The sequence below is a fragment of the Coregonus lavaretus genome (assembly GCF_964263955.1).
Source record: "Coregonus lavaretus genome assembly, contig: HAP1_SCAFFOLD_205, whole genome shotgun sequence".
NCBI classification, from domain to species: Eukaryota; Metazoa; Chordata; class Actinopteri; order Salmoniformes; family Salmonidae; genus Coregonus; species Coregonus lavaretus.
In genome coordinates, this window is record NW_028164026.1 from 574,442 (window position 1) to 591,570 (window position 17,129).

Consider the following 17,129-nt stretch of genomic DNA (forward strand, 5'->3'; position numbering starts at 1 on the left):
TTTTATCACAAGCCTGTCAGCATTATGTTAATTACTCATTTAGACACATTCATTAATTAAGTTCATGGTATGGCTCGATAACCCACCCCCATAGACTGTCAGTTGGTGGATGACGAATGAATGTGCAATATACTCACCCCATGATGCTAGCCTAAGGCCAACCCTTTGTGAGACACGCGCGCCAGGGCTTCTCCGGTAGCCAATCACAGTACATTCTTTTCCCCGTGACGTCGAGAAAGCCACTAGAGGGTGGAGCGAGAGAAAGAAAGAGAAGGCATATCCTCGGTCAGTGAAAAGAGTGAGAAATACATTTTGGAGACAGGATTTGTTTCAAAAACGACTGCTCAACCAGACCATACATCTGTGTGATTCCGATCAAATTGTGCAGGTGAGAATCGAGATTTGAAACGGTGGGTTGTCGTGGTGTATGGTTGAAGACAGAAAAGGGACACCGACAATTGGATCAACATCAACGTAATATGGAATTTCGTAAGGATTTTTTTTTTATCGAATCAATTAACTTTATAAATGTGTGTATTGTGGAGGAGAGGGCCTATTTTATCATTGGTCGTTATCCTCTGTGCCTGGTAAACAAGGTCTAGCGAGCTAAAGTTGTCACCACCTCTTCACAAAAAATATCACAAGCCTTCGAACGTGATCAGTCTAGCTGGGCCAGGGGGGGAATAAGACCTGGGGGGTCGCTACAGTAGTAATCGAACGTTGTGATATCGGTTTTCTAGATTTGTTTTAAAAGTGTAAACTAGCGATATAATTTAAGCAAATGTTTCGTAGTTGTGCTTTGTCTAAAAATCGTTTACAATAATACGTTAACAGCTAGCTACCTAGCTAATTGCAATTACTAACCAAATTGATCGAATGAGTTGATTTTAAATGAGTTCCATGTTACATTTGAACGACAAATAAATGTTACGTTGAACACGACATTGAGTTTGGACGTTCTTTGTCTGGTTGCCTTGCTGATTAACGTTACCTTGCTAACAACATTATCTGCAAATAATCATTATAGGTCACTAGTAACGTTATGGGAGCTATCAAACGACGTCCAACAACAGGAAGAGATGATAGCAGAGAAAGAAAGAACAAGGGTCAAAACGCGGCTGATTTGATATCTAGCTAGCTACTTCACTAATCTAGTAACAATACATTGTGTGCGACAAAGATGGCTAGCTAGCACCATATTGCTTTTGGTCTCGGCAATGTTGCTTGTCAAGCTAGCTACCTGTTGTCTGATAGCACTTTTTAGCTGTACTGTAGCATGACTCGGTGATTTTGGGCCACATCAATGTATTTCAGTGTGTCCTTTTGGTAGTTGTTTGTTTCCTTAAGAGGTTGTTGGTTAATGTCACTGACCATGATATGACTCATTGGATAGCGTAGCCTGATAAAAATGTACAGATACTGCGTTTTGCCAGCTGGTGAACATCATGGAAGTGTTCCATGACGGTCGACCAAAATGAACAAGGCACTGCTCAGATTCAATTATCTGTAGGAGACCTTACTTGTTAGTTGTATTAGCTACATTTGAGGTAAAGCTAGGCAAATCTGTGCAGCCTTGGTTAGGTCTATCCTCGTGAGTAAAAAGCACATTGTGCCAAGCCAAGGGGTGTGATGAACTGTATGGTGGGCCCCGTGTAGCTCAGTTGGTAGAGCATGGCGCTTGCAACGCCATGGTTGTGGGTTCGTTTCCCACGGGGGGACAGTATGAAAAAAATATATGCACTCACTAACTGTAAGTCGCTCTGGATAAGAGCGTCTGCTAAATGACTAAAATATAAACTACAGACAGATTCATGCGTGTTTTGTTTCTGGCTGATTGCATTAATATGTTTGGTTCTGGCTGATTGCATTAATTGGTTGAAACAAATTAGCCTAGCTGGTGTTTGATTTAAAATATATAGTCGCTATTGGCTCTGAAGTGATCCACGCACGTGAAGGACTTTGATTGACATGTGGCCTCACTGACATTCTGTCGGAGAGCAGCAGGGTCTGACTGGCAGTAGAGCAAAATACTTACTACCTTTTGTCAGTTCAGTCAAAATAATGATGGCTTGCAAATGCTATTTATTTCTCTGTGAATAAGATGCGTGAGAGCGTTCGTGTTCCATGCATGCCCAGGTGGCAAATATAGATTGTCGAGCAGGTCACGATCATCCTATAGCTCGTGACATTCGAACATTTCCTCCAGTCAACGTCAACAATTTTGGTGCTTGCAAAGGACTTTGCTGTGCAGACACGTGATAAGGTGGAAGAGGCTTTTCTAAGGAAACCCTTGCGTGGTAGGCCACCTTGGTGAGGGGTTGGAGACTACAGTATACACTTGTGGTTAAGTGCAAAGGCCTGTCAGGCATATTGTTTGTCGATCGCAGGGCCATAATAACGCTGACCTCAGGACGTTCTGAGTAGGCTGCTGTGGCCCCTTCCAAGAGCATTTGACATGTTTGGGTATGACTACAATGGGATAAGCTCCTCGAGGGACAGGAGGTGTCAAGTGCCACCTGTTTAATTCATTTTGTTGTGAGAGATATCATAGAACTTTAATCTAATATTCCATTTGGTTTAATCAGTTTATTTCCCTGCAAAGTGTTGAAGCCTATTTAGTCTTGGGGAAGTCACCTGTTGTTTGTTACCTTGAGTGTCCTGGCGCATTCTGTTGATGTGCTCAGCTCCTGCCAAGGAGAACAAGTCTCAATTGTTCTTCTCACCATTTGTTCTCCTGTTTTCTTGTGCACAAAGAGGAATTTCAACAACAGTTTCTACATACATTTTTTGACTTCTAAATTAATGATATGTACCCATTGATTCTTGAAGACTTATAAATGCCTCATGAGATTAGTTCAACTGTCGTACTCCATCAGAACCCAAAGTATAACCTATGCATGTTTTATTCCAATGTTTGTAAACAAACACTGTATAGCCTCAACATGATTAAAACTAATTTTGATATCATGGATGGACAGACCTTGTATCCATAGCTCTGTCTTTGAATTTGAGTGATTACATTTCTCCAACTGCTTATTGCCCCTTTGATAGTATAATCCTTGCCTCGGGGGATGTCTTTTAGAATTTTTCCCTGTTTCTTTGCGAGTCTTAATGTTCCTTCCTGGTATGTTATTTTCACATATGTGCCCAACCACCACACTGACATTTAGTCACCTAGGTTTCACACACGCTGTCCCGTATGCACACATACAGACACGCTGTCACATTCCCCCACACTAACAAGATGCCTTGCTCCCATTTGTCAGCAGCGATGGCCCAAGAGACTAACCCGAGCCTGACGCCTGTGCTTTGTGCCACTGGCTGTGGTTTCTATGGAAACCCCAGGAACAACGGCATGTGCTCGGTCTGCTACAAGGAGCACCTGAACCGTCAGCAGAGTAGTGACCACGGCTTGAGCCAACTTAGCCCAATAGGTAAGTTCCTCCTCACCCTGTTTCTTACTCACAACACAAATCTACTCCAAACATCTACTCCGCTATATGTTGTCTGCTAAAATTAGCATACACGTTATGGGCCAGCTGCACTGTTGAGAGGAAACTGTTGAACCAAAAAGTATCTTCTCCCATCTGAGGTTGATGTTTTACTTTTGCTGTATCACATGAACAGTTGGTAGTCCTACCCCTGATGCCTCAGCCATCCAGCGACTAGAGGCCAGTCTAGCCAAAGTAGACCCTTCATCTGGCTCTGCTGCAGACATGGCTGGGTAAGGTGTGTGTGTCCGCATGTGATACAATGGATGTGTTATTACTTTTTTTTCTCTCTCATATCTCTAACTTATTTTTCTTTAAATCGCCTCCTCTGCAGAACTATTCAAGGCTCTCTTCCAGTGACTCAACAAATGACAGAGATGAGCATCTCAAGAGAGGATAAAGCAGATCCCCTAGAGCCTGGTAAAACACACACTTCTAGAGGGACACATTGCTCTGTTCGACCCACTTTAGCATTAGCGTATACACGGAGTGTACAAAACATTAACAAACCTTCCTAATATTGAGTAGCCCCCCCCCCACCCGTTTGCCCTCAGAACAGCCTCAATTTGTCTGGGCATGGACCATACAAGGTGTCAAAAGCGTTCCACAGGGATGCTGGCCCGTGTTCACTCTAACGCTTTCCACAGTTGTGTCAACTTGGCTGGATGTCCTTTGGGTGGTGGATCACCTACTACCATAGCCCGTTCAAAGGCACTTAAATATTTTGTCTTGCCCATTCACCCTCTGAATGGCACACATACACAATCCATGTCTCAAGGCTTAAAAATATTTTTTCCACCTGTCTCCTCCCCTTCATCTAAACTGATTTGAAGTGGATTTAACAAGTGACATCAATAAGGGATCATAGCTTTCACCTGGTCAGTTTTTCATGGAAAAAGCAGGTGTTCATAATGTTTTGTACACTCTGTGTATTTAGCTGCACCCTGACTTAAAGTCCTTGTATGTGAGTACTAAAACTGCCTCAGAAAAAAACACAGTAACACTTTTATTTGAATCTCCAGACTGAAAGAAGCGTATATTTAACAGTACTTTTCTGTTTTCTCCTTTAGTCGTGACTCAGCCTACTGCTTCTAGCCCTGCCACTGCCAGCGGTGACAAGGCTAAGGGAGACACCCCCAATCCCAAGAAGAATAGGTGCTTCATGTGCCGCAAGAAGGTGGGCCTAACAGGTGAGCATGCCATAGCAGAATGTGGTGCTTTTCCAAAGAAATGGGATGACAGGATTGCGCATTGTGTACGACGTAATGTCATTTTTGCTGAAGAGATTGGCCATGGTCCAGACCGCATACACTGCAGTCACACAAATTGACAATATTAATGGGGTTCCTGCAATGTAAAACACTACTTCCACATTTGTGATGGTCTCAGATCTTTACTAATGTATAAGTAGTGTCTTAACGTGGCAGGAACCCCATCAATATCACTTATTGATCTAATAATCTGCACAAGACAACTGCAATGTAGGCAATTTGGAATGTAACTGTATTATTCCTGTGTGTCTGGTCTTATTAACAGAGGTGAATTGTTATTGAGTTGGTGTTTGATTCCTACAGTGGTTCCCTTCTAATCTCTGACCTTTGAACTCTACCCCAGGGTTCGACTGTCGCTGTGGGAACCTGTTCTGCGGTCTCCATCGGTACTCCGACAAGCACAACTGTCCTTACGACTACAAGGCGGAGGCAGCTGCCAAGATCCGCAAGGAGAACCCTGTTGTGGTCGCTGACAAGATTCAGAGAATATAGGGTTAAGAACCATCCACACAAAGACTGAAGTATGATTGGACACTCGACATGAACATTGGCATGAGTGGCAAAAGGATATCGGACTCATTTTTAAAATCACAACCTTGAGAAAAGCAAAAGAGCCCCTGCCTGAGGGCGAGATGCATGAACGATCACCATTTGTCCTGTTTTTTTATTTCTATAATATATTATTTTGTTTCCGTTAGTTTTTCCTATGTCTTTGCCGATATTCTGTTTTTGTCTTTTAAAGAGAAGCCCAGGGTACCTGTCGAGGAGACGTAGTGATTGTTGCAGATGGATAGAAATGCCACAAATAGAGCCGACATGATCCCTCCCTCAACATGTCAGAGGCATGTCTGTTCTGCGTGACCTATTTCTATCTGGACGTTCCATCACAACGTTGTGCCCCACTGAATACAGCCCCTGAGCTGTTTGGCCACGTTGTTGCCAAATAGCCAACAGACATTTTGTCTAAAGTTATATGCACATGCAGTATCCCGACAAGTTCAGTTGTCTCCATTTCTACTTTCTGTTCACGTTAGTGTTGGTCGGGTCAGTTGTCCGAAAGGTATGACCGCTCGAACTGCAAAGCTGTTCCAAAATGCACATGGGCATTGTTTCAGACAAATTTCTGCGCGAACGCTTCCGCCACAGCGCTCTCTCACCGCAGCTACCCTAGCGTGCATGCAATTGCAAACATATTCATGGGAAAACAGCTGTTCACTAATTCATTGTGTTAAACACAAAAGGCTGTATGGCGGAGGGCTCTGTCTGTACAGTGTTGTACCCTCGCTGTCTTGCATGACAAAGACACGTAAGCCTCTCTGACCCGCCTACCTCACAGCAGCAGGACATGTTTCGCCTCATCACATTGTCAGTCGTCTTCTCTTATCACTTCATTATTGCCAGATGAGGGTTACCTCGATATGCCATTTTTAGGTAGCCAGGTCATTGGGCACCGTTTCGTTTTGATCAAGTGACCGACGCAGTCATTTTTACGTTCATTGTAAGAGGCGTGAGAACGGGGACAAAAACGCTTAATTAACCAACTATCATGTGGGACAGAACTTTTAGTCAAGGAGGTCCTAGACTGATCTTCATATCAGAATCTCCCAACTGGTCTCACGCGGAGGGTTGTGTGCACTGACCCTGGTGCAGTTCTCTGGGTGAGGCTTGGGCACTACCCGTCTGTGTTATCTGATATATGGGGGTATGAATGGGATAGAGCAACCCCATGCGGTTATCTAAAATAGGGTAAAATATCTGAATGAATTGGCATCACTAGTGCTAGGTCATTATTTTATCCTCAGATGTTGTTGTTTTTATATATATATATTAGCACATGTATTCAGTCGAGTTAGGGTCTGTGAGCCAGCCATGCTGTGTGTGTTAAGAGTGAGTTTGAGTGAGCACATGGTTGTCAGATTGTGTGTGCTCCCCCACCTTAGTCTGTGAAGCAATATGGGTTAAACAGCACAAGCTACAGGAGCATGTGTGACCTGTGTTGAACTTATTTTTGTCTCCTGTAGGGATGTGAGGTCTACTTTTTAAAAGAAAGTTATCCGTTTCAGTTTCCCCTTTTGATTGTTAGTTTATATGCAAATTTGTACAAAAAACACTTGATTTATGTATTACATATAATCTTGCTACACAGCATTACAGCAGCATTGTATCATGCAAATAAAGACTGTACAGAGAGACAGTACAAGGCCTGGTATCGGTGATTTGGATTACAGCTTCACTTGTTTTCAACGATGTAATTTGGATCATGACCCCACATGAGTGTATAGACATGCATCTCTTGTCTATTGCCCCTGTGAGCTCAACTTTGCTATAGCATTACAAGTAGAGGTTGGAGTGGTGGTTAACATAGTTTGGGTAAGGAAAAAGGATTGCCTGGGTAGAAGTAAAGGTGACTGTGGGCCAGGCAGACTGTTTGGAGGCACACTTCTTTCAAACGCATTGTTTTTTTTGCACACCTGTCATATGCTTGGGGGAGTGCGTCGGCAGATGGCGTCCCGCTGTCAGCTGCTCAGACAGCTGAGGCCGGGGAGAGCGAGAGGAAGACCGAGAAGAAGATGACGACATTACTACTCAGCTCAACTCCCTCTGGCCCACCCCCCCAGTACCTCAACGTCACCCCTCTGTCTGAGAATGGAGAGAAAAGAGGACAGCTGATGTGGGATGTGAGCAGGAGGATCAGGGAACCAATGTGTTCTGTTCAACCTGACCCAGGAACAGCTGGGGAGGTCCTGTAGCCTACCTCTGAGGGTTGGGACAGACACACATCTACATTTACGTCATTTAGCAGACGCTCTTATCCAGAGCGATATACCTCCCCACCCCCTGGCGGACCGCTAATGTCTTATGTGTCTGTTTCACTTGCCATGTGTTAGTGAGTGTGCATGTGTCTGGAAACCTGGCTCAGTGTATGACATCAGTGACATGTGGATTTGACATGAATGCGCCTAAGTCTACTGTGGGGAATTAGGAACACTGTACAAGGGGAGAGCTAGGGGAAGTACGGTAGGAAGGAGATTGTTTCTGAATTCCAAATCGACCTCTAGCCCCTACACCCGAGGCACTCCTGTAGATCTGAGAGGATTGGGTAAGCATTATGGTAATAGCTTCTTCCCTTTAGATTAGCTGGGTGGAAATGTCATATTGCTTCTATCTATACCATCCTCTCAGTTCTACATGAGGGTTTATGGGTTGGATTTTAATCCAGGGAGTGGGAGCAAGCGCCCGAGGAGGGCCATAGGGATAAGTGAGAGCGTTTTGAGGGGTCAGGGCGAGTTCACAGTGAACGTAGGGAATGGACGGGTTTGAGATTATGAAGGGTTGACCCGAGGTAGCATCACTAAACTCTCGGAGCGTAACCAGATTAGACCAGTCTGAGCCTGGTCCCAACGATGACACACTCTTAACATACAGAACACTAAACAGACACTGCTAGAAATAAATGCTCTACTATACAGAACACTCTAAACAAACACTCCTAGGAATACTTGCTCACCTTCCCATTCATCCTTTTGAACCTGTTCTACTTCTCCATCATCTCCCTTACGACAGGCGTCCCTCACTTTTGCCCAGAATGGATGGATAAAGAGGAGAGTGCGAGGGGAGAGGGAGACATGGGTTTGCAGGCATGCCATTGCCCTAGGTTTAACATTAGGTGTCAGTAGCCATCTAGGAAGCTTCCTTTAAGTCACTGGGAGAATCTCAATTGCATTCTCCTTGCCTCCTTCTAAAAACCCATTGGATGAGAAAGCCAGATGTCCCTCTCCTCTGACCTCCTCCAATGGGTTTTGGGAAGGAGGCGAAGAGAGAGGACGCGAGGAGTATGCAATTGAGATTCTCCCACTGAGATTATATGAGTGGTCACAGGATATTTGTGTCATTGTGAGAGTGAAGGAAGGGTAGAGGGAGAAAGAGGGGAAGATTGACAAAGGGTGTGCATGTAGGCTAATCAGTGGATGAATGATTGAAGAGTGTGTAAGCAGGGATGGGGAAAAAATAACTAATTGTGAAAGTCAAGTGTTGCATTAACATGATTAAAAGGTCAATCGTAGGTCCAGAGGTCACAGCTTTTGACTGACTGGGACATAAAGGAACGTGCTATTTGTCTTGGCATAGGGAAGATCTCAATTGCATACTCCTCGTCTCCTCAAAACCCATTGAATGAGAAATCCAGAGGTCCCGCCCCTCTGACCTTATCCTCCAATGGGTTTTGAGAAGGAGACGAGAAGAGAGGACACCAGGAGTATGCAATTGATATCTTCCTTAGTTTTACATTACTACCTTTGAAACTGGTAATCAGGGTTGGGGTGATTTCCCATTTCACATCTAGTCAATTCATGAAGTCCACTAAAATTCCAATTCTCTTCAATGCTTTTCAATGAAGAAAAATTGGAATTGGAGTCCAGTTTACTTTTTGAATTTAAATGGAATTGACCCCAACCCTGCTGGTAACCTTTTGGGGACAAGCGTTTGGGGATATTGTGATTAAGGACCTGCCTGGGGACACTTCAGACATTCCAGAAATTCATGGCAGCAGCGAGAGTCAGGTAATAAATCACCAAGTCGCCAACTTTAAAGGTGAAAAATATATTTGAATGTATTGTAAAGATTCAGTGCAGTATCGTCATTTTATTATTTAATTTCATACAAAACAAATGAGTCATTAAAAAGTTATGACAAAGCTATTCTGATATGTTTTTTATAACTCACTATAGTGATTAGTGAATATAATCTACAGTATATTTTACAACAGTAGTTCCCAAGCTTTTTCGGTTACTGTACCACCAACTGAATTTTGCTCTGCCCTGAGTACTCCTGAAGTACCCCCTCGTGTGCATTTTAACCGTAGGCCTATGGTCTCATGAGTCTTCTCAAGTACCTCCTGTGGATAGGCCAAGTACCCCTGGATGGGAACCACTGTTCTACAATATAACATAGAATGTGTGAATGAGGGTGCCCCCTCCTGGTAGCCTGTTAGATGTAACGCAAATCATGTCCAGGTGATAATGATACAACGTCGCCTCCTGGTGTCTATCCTCTGTAACTGCCTCATCTTGTCCAGGCTCACTGCCCAGCAGCCGCTCAGTTCCAGGCTGCTCAGACGCCTGCTGGCGGTCATCAGACTCGATGCCGTCTCCATGGAGACGTCACTGCGGACCAGGCTGAGGTGGCAAACAAGTGGTCAAATCATGTGCACATTTAGAAATTAACAGATATTGCAGCGTACACATACACAATCCCTTCCTGTTCCCGTGACAGACTCACTCAGCAAGTTAAAAGGGGCCCATGACGTATCTCAAGGAGTACTGGTCCATGTAGTTGTCGGCATTGTCTTTGACCCACACTTCCTTCATGTTCTCTGCCTGGTCATACCAAGGATAATCTCTGTAGACACAGCTGGGTCAATGGGGGAGGGTGACCATCATCCTCCTCCCATCTTCCTCGTCCTCAAATCTTCATCACTCCCCGTTTCTCAGCCCTGAGCTCAATCATGGCACAGAATAGAGACATCTCTAACTCTGCTGACTCAGGTGGTGTTTCGCTGATTCGACGATGTCGTCTAGAATAATGGCACTGTTGTGTCCTTGCAGGTATTGTAAAGATATGCTGTTGTTTACACAACACAAACAACTTTCAATAGCCTTACACATGACTTCATATGGACAAGTCCATAATAGAACACTTATCAGCTGTAGGCTACGTTGAAGCAACTTTTGACGTTAGGGCTATCGTTGCCAACAAACAGCACATTCATACAACAAACGCACAATTAAGTGATAATGCCAGAGAAGCCGGTGTTTGGAGGATATTGGCACATGTTGTTAGGCCTGAGACGAAGTCGAGGACGCTGTTGTTCAGAGGAGCTAGATAACAACACAGCTAACACAATCACTTCAAACTGAAGCTGGAAAGACTGCAAACTAGCTGATTCATGATTTCGACTGGCTGAGAAACGCTGCTTACCTGTCTGTCTTGTGAAATGTTCATTACTATGGGACAGCTGGAGATCGAATTTGAATATTGAAACAATGTTGCAAATGTCAGAGGTTTATATACATCTCAGCTGTTGAAAACTTAATGTTAGTCTAAAAGAAATGTGAGATAATGTCTAGATGCTTTTTATAGTGGAGATCAAGTTTATAAATTGCCTGGCTGGGCTGATGAGACAGTGGATTGCGAAGTAGGTCCGGAATATCTCTTATGGAAGGATGAAATAGTGATGAATTCATACTTCTTCATCCTTCCACAAGATATAGTCCCGACACAAATCTAGGGTTTCTATCCAAGCCGGCTGGTCGTTCGTTCTATCGGTTCAGTTGCAAGAGACGCGACCCAGTCGTTCAGTCTTTTTGTTCTGTATCTATGGACGTGACCCAGTCGTTCGTTCTAAATGTTCCATTGCCATACTGGCTGGCAACGTTATTTTCCTTTGCCTGCTAGCTAGCCAACTACGGCTAACTTACAGTCGCATCAAATAGTGCAACCAGAATAACAACAGTAGCTGCATTTGCATTTGTTTAAGCTGTTTTCTAGCTTTCATTTATTAAGATACATCATCCATAACAATGAGCTAATGATGGGTGATTTTGCCTGACATAGAAAATGTGCTCTCTCGTCAGGACACTGTTGTTCAGAGGAGCTAGCCACCAACAACACAGCTAACACAATCACTTCAAACTGAAGCTGGAAAGACTGCAAACTAGCTGCACTTTGTTTCATTTAACCTTTTTTCAATTTACATTTCTTTGTACTGTGTATATCCATAAAAATGATTCCAGCTGATTCATGATTTCGACTGGCTGAGAAACCCTGCCTGCCTGTCTCGTCCCGTTCATTACTATTGGACAGCTGGAGATCGAATTTGAATATTGAAACAATGTTGCAAATGTCGGAGAGACAGACAGCAAGGTTTATAAAAATCTCCGCTGTTGAAAACTAAATGTTAGTCTAAAAGAAATGTGAGATAACGTCAAGATGCTTTTTGTAGTGGAGTTCAAGTTTAAATTGTCTGGCTGGGCTGATGAGACAGTGGATTGCGCAGTCAGATGGAACAGAGTAAATAGGCATTTTAACGTCATAGATTTAGCCGGTGGTAACTTGTGGAATAGACACCGGCTGGAATGTTTTTAACCAATCAGCATTCAGGATTAGACCCACCTGTTGTATAAAACGGCAATAAACTGTTTATTTGTGGGTGTGAAATTCGAACCCGCTATCCTGGCATTGCAAGTGCCATGCTCTACCAACTGAGTTACAACTGAGCTACAGAGGACCACAGCCTCTCTGCAGGTGGGTCTGCGGGCATTGTATATTTTCATAGAATAAATTGTGTTATCATGTAGACTTATCAATAATGTGTTAAACGTTTTTAAAAAAGAGACACATTTAGACTTAAAATCATACAAATACTCTTTAATAAAATCTTTCTAAAATCTTTTCCCCCTTTTACTTTGTAGCTTTTGCTACAAAACTGAATGATCATAATCAACAAAGATACATTTTACATGTATTAGGCTCAGTATATTAGAATATGTCTCCTAAAGCTACATTGCAGGTTTTACATTTCAAAAAAATTTAAGCTGGACACATACAAAGCTACACATGAATTCAACATTTTCCTTGACTTTGAAATTTAAAAAAGGATCCAGGTGCATATGAAACAATGTGATAACTTAAAAGAAAAGAGTAACCTCCACACTGCTCTTGCTAGTATCACTTAACAGCACTACCATCTATTGAATTGTACTGTATGTAAGTACACTAGAGATTGAACACACATACAGTGGGGAAAAAAAGTATTTAGTCAGCCACCAATTGTGCAATTTCTCCCACTTAAAAAGATGAGAGAGGCCTGTAATTTTCATCATAGGTACACGTCAACTATGACAGACAAAATGAGGAAAAAAAATCCAGAAAATCACATTGTAGGATTTTTTATTAATTTATTGGCATATGATGGTGGAAAATAAGTATTTGGTCAATAACAAAAGTTTCTCAATACTTTGTTATATACCCTTTGTTGGCAATGACACAGGTCAAACGTTTTCTGTAAGTCTTCACAAGGTTTTCACACACTGTTGCTGGTATTTTGGCCCATTCCTCCATGCAGATCTCCTCTAGAGCAGTGATGTTTTGGGGCTGTCGCTGGGCAACACAGACTTTCAACTCCCTCCAAAGATTTTCTATGGGGTTGAGATCTGGAGACTGGCTAGGCCACTCCAGGACCTTGAAATGCTTCTTACGAAGCCACTCCTTCGTTGCCCGGGCGGTGTGTTTGGGATCATTGTCATGCTGAAAGACCCAGCCACGTTTCATCTTCAATGCCCTTGCTGATGGAAGGAGGGTTTCACTCAAAATCTCACGATACATGGCCCCATTCATTCTTTCCTTTACACGGATCAGTCGTCCTGGTCCCTTTGCAGAAAAACAGCCCCAAAGCATGATGTTTCCAACCCCATGCTTCACAGTAGGTATGGTGTTCTTTGGATGCAACTCAGCATTCTTTGTCCTCCAAACATGACGAGTTGAGTTTTTACCAAAAAGTTATATTTTGGTTTCATCTGACCATATGACATTCTCCCAATCCTCTTCTGGATCATCCAAATGCACTTCAGACGGGCCTGGACATGTACTGGCTTAAGCAGGGGGACACGTCTCGCACTGCAGGATTTGAGTCCCTGGCGGCGTAGTGTGTTACTGATGGTTGGCTTTGTTACTTTGGTCCCAGCTCTCTGCAGGTCATTCACTAGGTCCCCCCGTGTGGTTCTGGGATTTTTGCTCACCGTTCTTGTGATCATTTTGACCCCACGGGGTGAGATCTTGCGTGGAGCCCCAGATCGAGGGAGATTATCAGTGGTCTTGTATGTCTTCCATTTCCTAATAATTGCTCCCACAGTTGATTTCTTCAAACCAAGCTGCTTACCTATTGCAGATTCAGTCTTCCCAGCCTGGTGCAGGTCTACAATTTTGTTTTTGGTGTCCTTTGACAGCTCTTTGGTCTTGGCCATTGTGAAGTTTGGAGTGTGACTGTTTGAGGTTGTGGACAGGTGTATTTTATACTGATAACAAGTTCAAACAGGTGCCATTAATACAGGTAACGAGTGGAGGACAGAGGAGCCTCTGAAAGAAGAAGTTACAGGTCTGTGAGAGCCAGAAATCTTGCTTGTTTGTAGGTGACCAAATACTTATTTTCCACCATAATTTGCAAATAAATTCATTAAAAATCCTACAATGGGATTTTCTGGATTTTTTTTCCTCAATTTGTCTGTCATAGTTGACGTGTACCTATGATGAAAATTACAGGCCTCTCTCATCTTTTTAAGTGGGAGAACTTGCACAATTGGTGGCTGACTAAATACTTTTTTTCCCCACTGTACATACAGTAATAATAATCCCTCCAGTTGAATACATTTTCCAATCACCTCCTGTCATATTACAAAAGCAGTCAGGTAGACTGGTAGAGGGTACAGATTACAACAAGCCAGCAGCAAATCCCAAATCTATGGTCTGTCTACGAATGGGACCACTCGCTTCCCTGCCACGTACACCTCCGCAATGTTACGATCATCCCCTGAAGGAGAAAGGGGGAACAAAGATGGAACAAAATATCACATAAACATGCTTTAGTGACCTTACAACACTTAGCGACCTCATCAAGAGTTTAGGAAATCAAGGACCCAGGTTTGAGTCCGGGTCAGGGCTATCCCCGAATTCGCCACAATACTTTCATGGCACATCATAGCCCCAACCACCAAAGTCTGAATACATGTAACCTATTGTGTGAGAGAGACAGTAACAGAGATGAAACACTTACCCAAATTCAAGAACTTCTCCAGGAGCACCTGAAATCACATGTAGCCAAGATGAATGTCATGTTGGGGGAGTGAATCAGTCACTTCCTGAGTTGTGGACTAGAATCCTATAATTTGGATTGAAGTCTGATTCGAGTCACACATTTAATAAGTCCTGGTTTGACTTGGTTTAGATAGAATGACTCAACAAGTAACAGCTGTGATATTTCAACACCATTGAAGGCCAACAGGGGCAACATATTGCTCTGGTTCCTACCTTAGGCTCCTCCCCGTGATTGATTAGGTCAATGGGTCCTCCTGCTGCATCCGTATTCACTCGCAGAGCGTCAAAGTCTTTCCCCACCTCAAAGTTTCCTGTATGCTCATCCAGGGATAGGGCTACAAACCAAACAATCAATCCAGAGCTCAGAATAGCAATCAATTATTCATCATTTATCAATCAAGAAATCAATAAACAAATAAACCGTTGGGTGCATTAAAACATTTTTTGATTTTAGCGCAGTGGATATACCTGCACTGTCAAGGACATATTTCAGAAATGTCTCCTATGCATTTCATTGCAGTTTAGATGATTGCAAACAATCTTGTTTGCTTGACGTCACCCTGCAAGAGAATTTGTCCTATCAACGATGTAGCGATGCTGCAGCACAGGCGTTTTGAAAAGTAACTTTTGAGCGCATGCATCTGTATCAATTCATAGTTCATCATGTATCCGATCTTTCAAACTGATGATTGATGTATTGATTTAATGACGGTGATAACTCTGTAGCTCAGCTGGTAGAGCACGGCGCTTGTAACGCCAAGGTAGTGGGTTCGATCCCCGGGACCACAGATACACAAAAAAAAAAAAGAAAATGTATGCACGCATGACTGTAAGTCGCTTTGGATAAAAGCGTCTGCTAAATGGCATATTATTATTATATATTATAACGGCCCTTCCACCCCACCCCCATCACCCCTCCAGCCAAGTCTCCCACCTTGGCTGCCTCCCAGTGTGGCCAGTCTGAAGACCTCCTCGAAGGTGAGCGTGTGGTACTGGGTGTCCTGGATGGTCAAGGCTTTAGAGGTGTCCAGCGTTCTCCGCACAGCATCCAACATAGATGGAGAGTAGCCTCCTGCCACATCTACAAGGCCGGAAACATACACACGCACGGGTGCATACACAGATAAAAGCATGTACGTGTTAAAACAGAGACAATTGCAACAAATAAGCACTGTTTTAACATTCCAGTGTCAAGCCAGTTTGATACTAGAAATCGGCAACTTTCGTCTAGGTTTTGGGTTCTCTAATTGTATTTATTATGGATCCCCATTAGCTGCTGCCAAGGCAGCAGCTACTCTTCCTGGGGTCCAGCTAAATTAAAGCAGTTCATACAATTTAAAAAACATTTCAATACAGTTGAAGTCGGAAGTTTACATATACTTAGGTTGGAGTCATTAAAACTTGTTTTTCAACCACTCCACAAATGTCTTGTTAACAAACTATAGTTTTGGCAAGTCGGTTAGGACATCTACTTTGTGCATTGCAAAAGTAATTTTTTCAACAATTGTTTACAGACAATGACCCCAAGCATACTTCCAAAGTGGTGGCAAAATGGCTTAAGGACAACAAAGTCAAGGTATTGGAGTGGCCATCACAAAGCCCTGACCTCAATCCTATTGAAAATGTGTGGGCAGAACTGAAAAAGCGTGTGCGAGCAAGGAGGCCTACAAACCTGACTCAGTTACACCAGCTCTGTCAGGAGGAATGGGCCAAAATCCACCCAACTTATTGTGGGAAGCTTGTGGAAGGCTACCCGAAATGTTTGACCCAAGTTAAACAATTTAAAGGCAATGCTACCAAATACTAATTGAGTGTATGTAAACTTCTGACCCACTGGGAATGTGATGAAATAAATAAAAGCTTAAATAAAGAATTCTCTCTACTATTATTCTGACATTTCACATTCTTAAAATAAAGTGGTGATCCTAACTGACCTAAGAAAGGGAATTTTTACTAGGATTAAATGTCAGGAATTGTGAAAAACAGAGTTTAAATGTATTTGGCTAAGGTGTATGTAAACTTCCCACTTCAACTGTACATTCACAACACACTGTGTGCCCTCAGGCCCCAACTCCAGCTCTACCACATATCTACAGTACAAAATCCATGTGTACGTGTGTGTATAGTGAGTTTGTTATCGTGTGTGTATGCATGTGTCTGTGCCTATGTTTGTGTTGCTTCACAGTCCCCACTGTTCCATAAGGTGTTTTTTAATCTGTTTTTAATCAGTTACTTGATGTGGAATAGAGTTCCATATAGTCATGGCTCTATGTAGTACTGTGCACCTCCCATAGTCTGTTCTGGACTTGGGGACTGTGAAGAGACCTCTGGTGGCATGTCTTGTGGGGTATGCATGGGTGTCCGAGCTGTGTGCCAGTAGTTCAAACAGACAGCTCGGTGCATTCAACATGTCAATACCTCGCATAAATACAAGTAGTGATGAAGTCAATCTCTCCTCCACTTTGAGCCAGGAGAGATTGACATGCATATTATTAATATT

General features: G+C 43.1%; 2 protein-coding genes across 5 annotated transcripts in view; one reads left to right on the forward strand and one right to left on the reverse strand.

Annotated features, from left to right (window-relative positions):
* Positions 1-276: 276 nt before the first annotated feature.
* On the forward strand, positions 277-6,956 carry LOC311117560 (AN1-type zinc finger protein 5-like). 4 transcript variants are annotated; one of them, XM_084192487.1, is made up of 6 exons: positions 277-489; positions 3,267-3,434; positions 3,628-3,724; positions 3,826-3,911; positions 4,562-4,681; positions 5,106-6,956. In XM_084192487.1, exons 1-6 carry the CDS (start codon positions 480-482, stop codon positions 5,252-5,254), a joined length of 630 nt encoding a protein of 209 aa, XP_084048613.1. In that variant the 5' UTR covers positions 277-479; the 3' UTR covers positions 5,255-6,956. The 4 variants fall into 4 exon arrangements, with proteins under 4 accessions (XP_084048613.1, XP_084048614.1, XP_084048615.1 ...); XM_084192488.1 differs by having other exon boundaries at positions 278-489; positions 3,270-3,434; XM_084192489.1 differs by having other exon boundaries at positions 280-388; positions 3,270-3,434.
* A 5,214-nt stretch (positions 6,957-12,170) lies between these two features.
* The window catches only part of LOC311117559 (guanine deaminase-like), a 28,081-nt gene continuing 23,122 nt past the window's right edge, over positions 12,171-17,129 (reverse strand). The window contains exons 11-14 of the mRNA XM_084192486.1: positions 15,564-15,710; positions 14,843-14,964; positions 14,589-14,616; positions 12,171-14,345 (exon numbers count right to left, since the gene is read on the reverse strand). Coding sequence (XP_084048612.1) covers positions 14,275-14,345; positions 14,589-14,616; positions 14,843-14,964; positions 15,564-15,710 — 368 coding nt within the window. The 3' untranslated portion in view covers positions 12,171-14,274. The remainder of the gene's footprint in view (positions 14,346-14,588; positions 14,617-14,842; positions 14,965-15,563; positions 15,711-17,129) is intronic.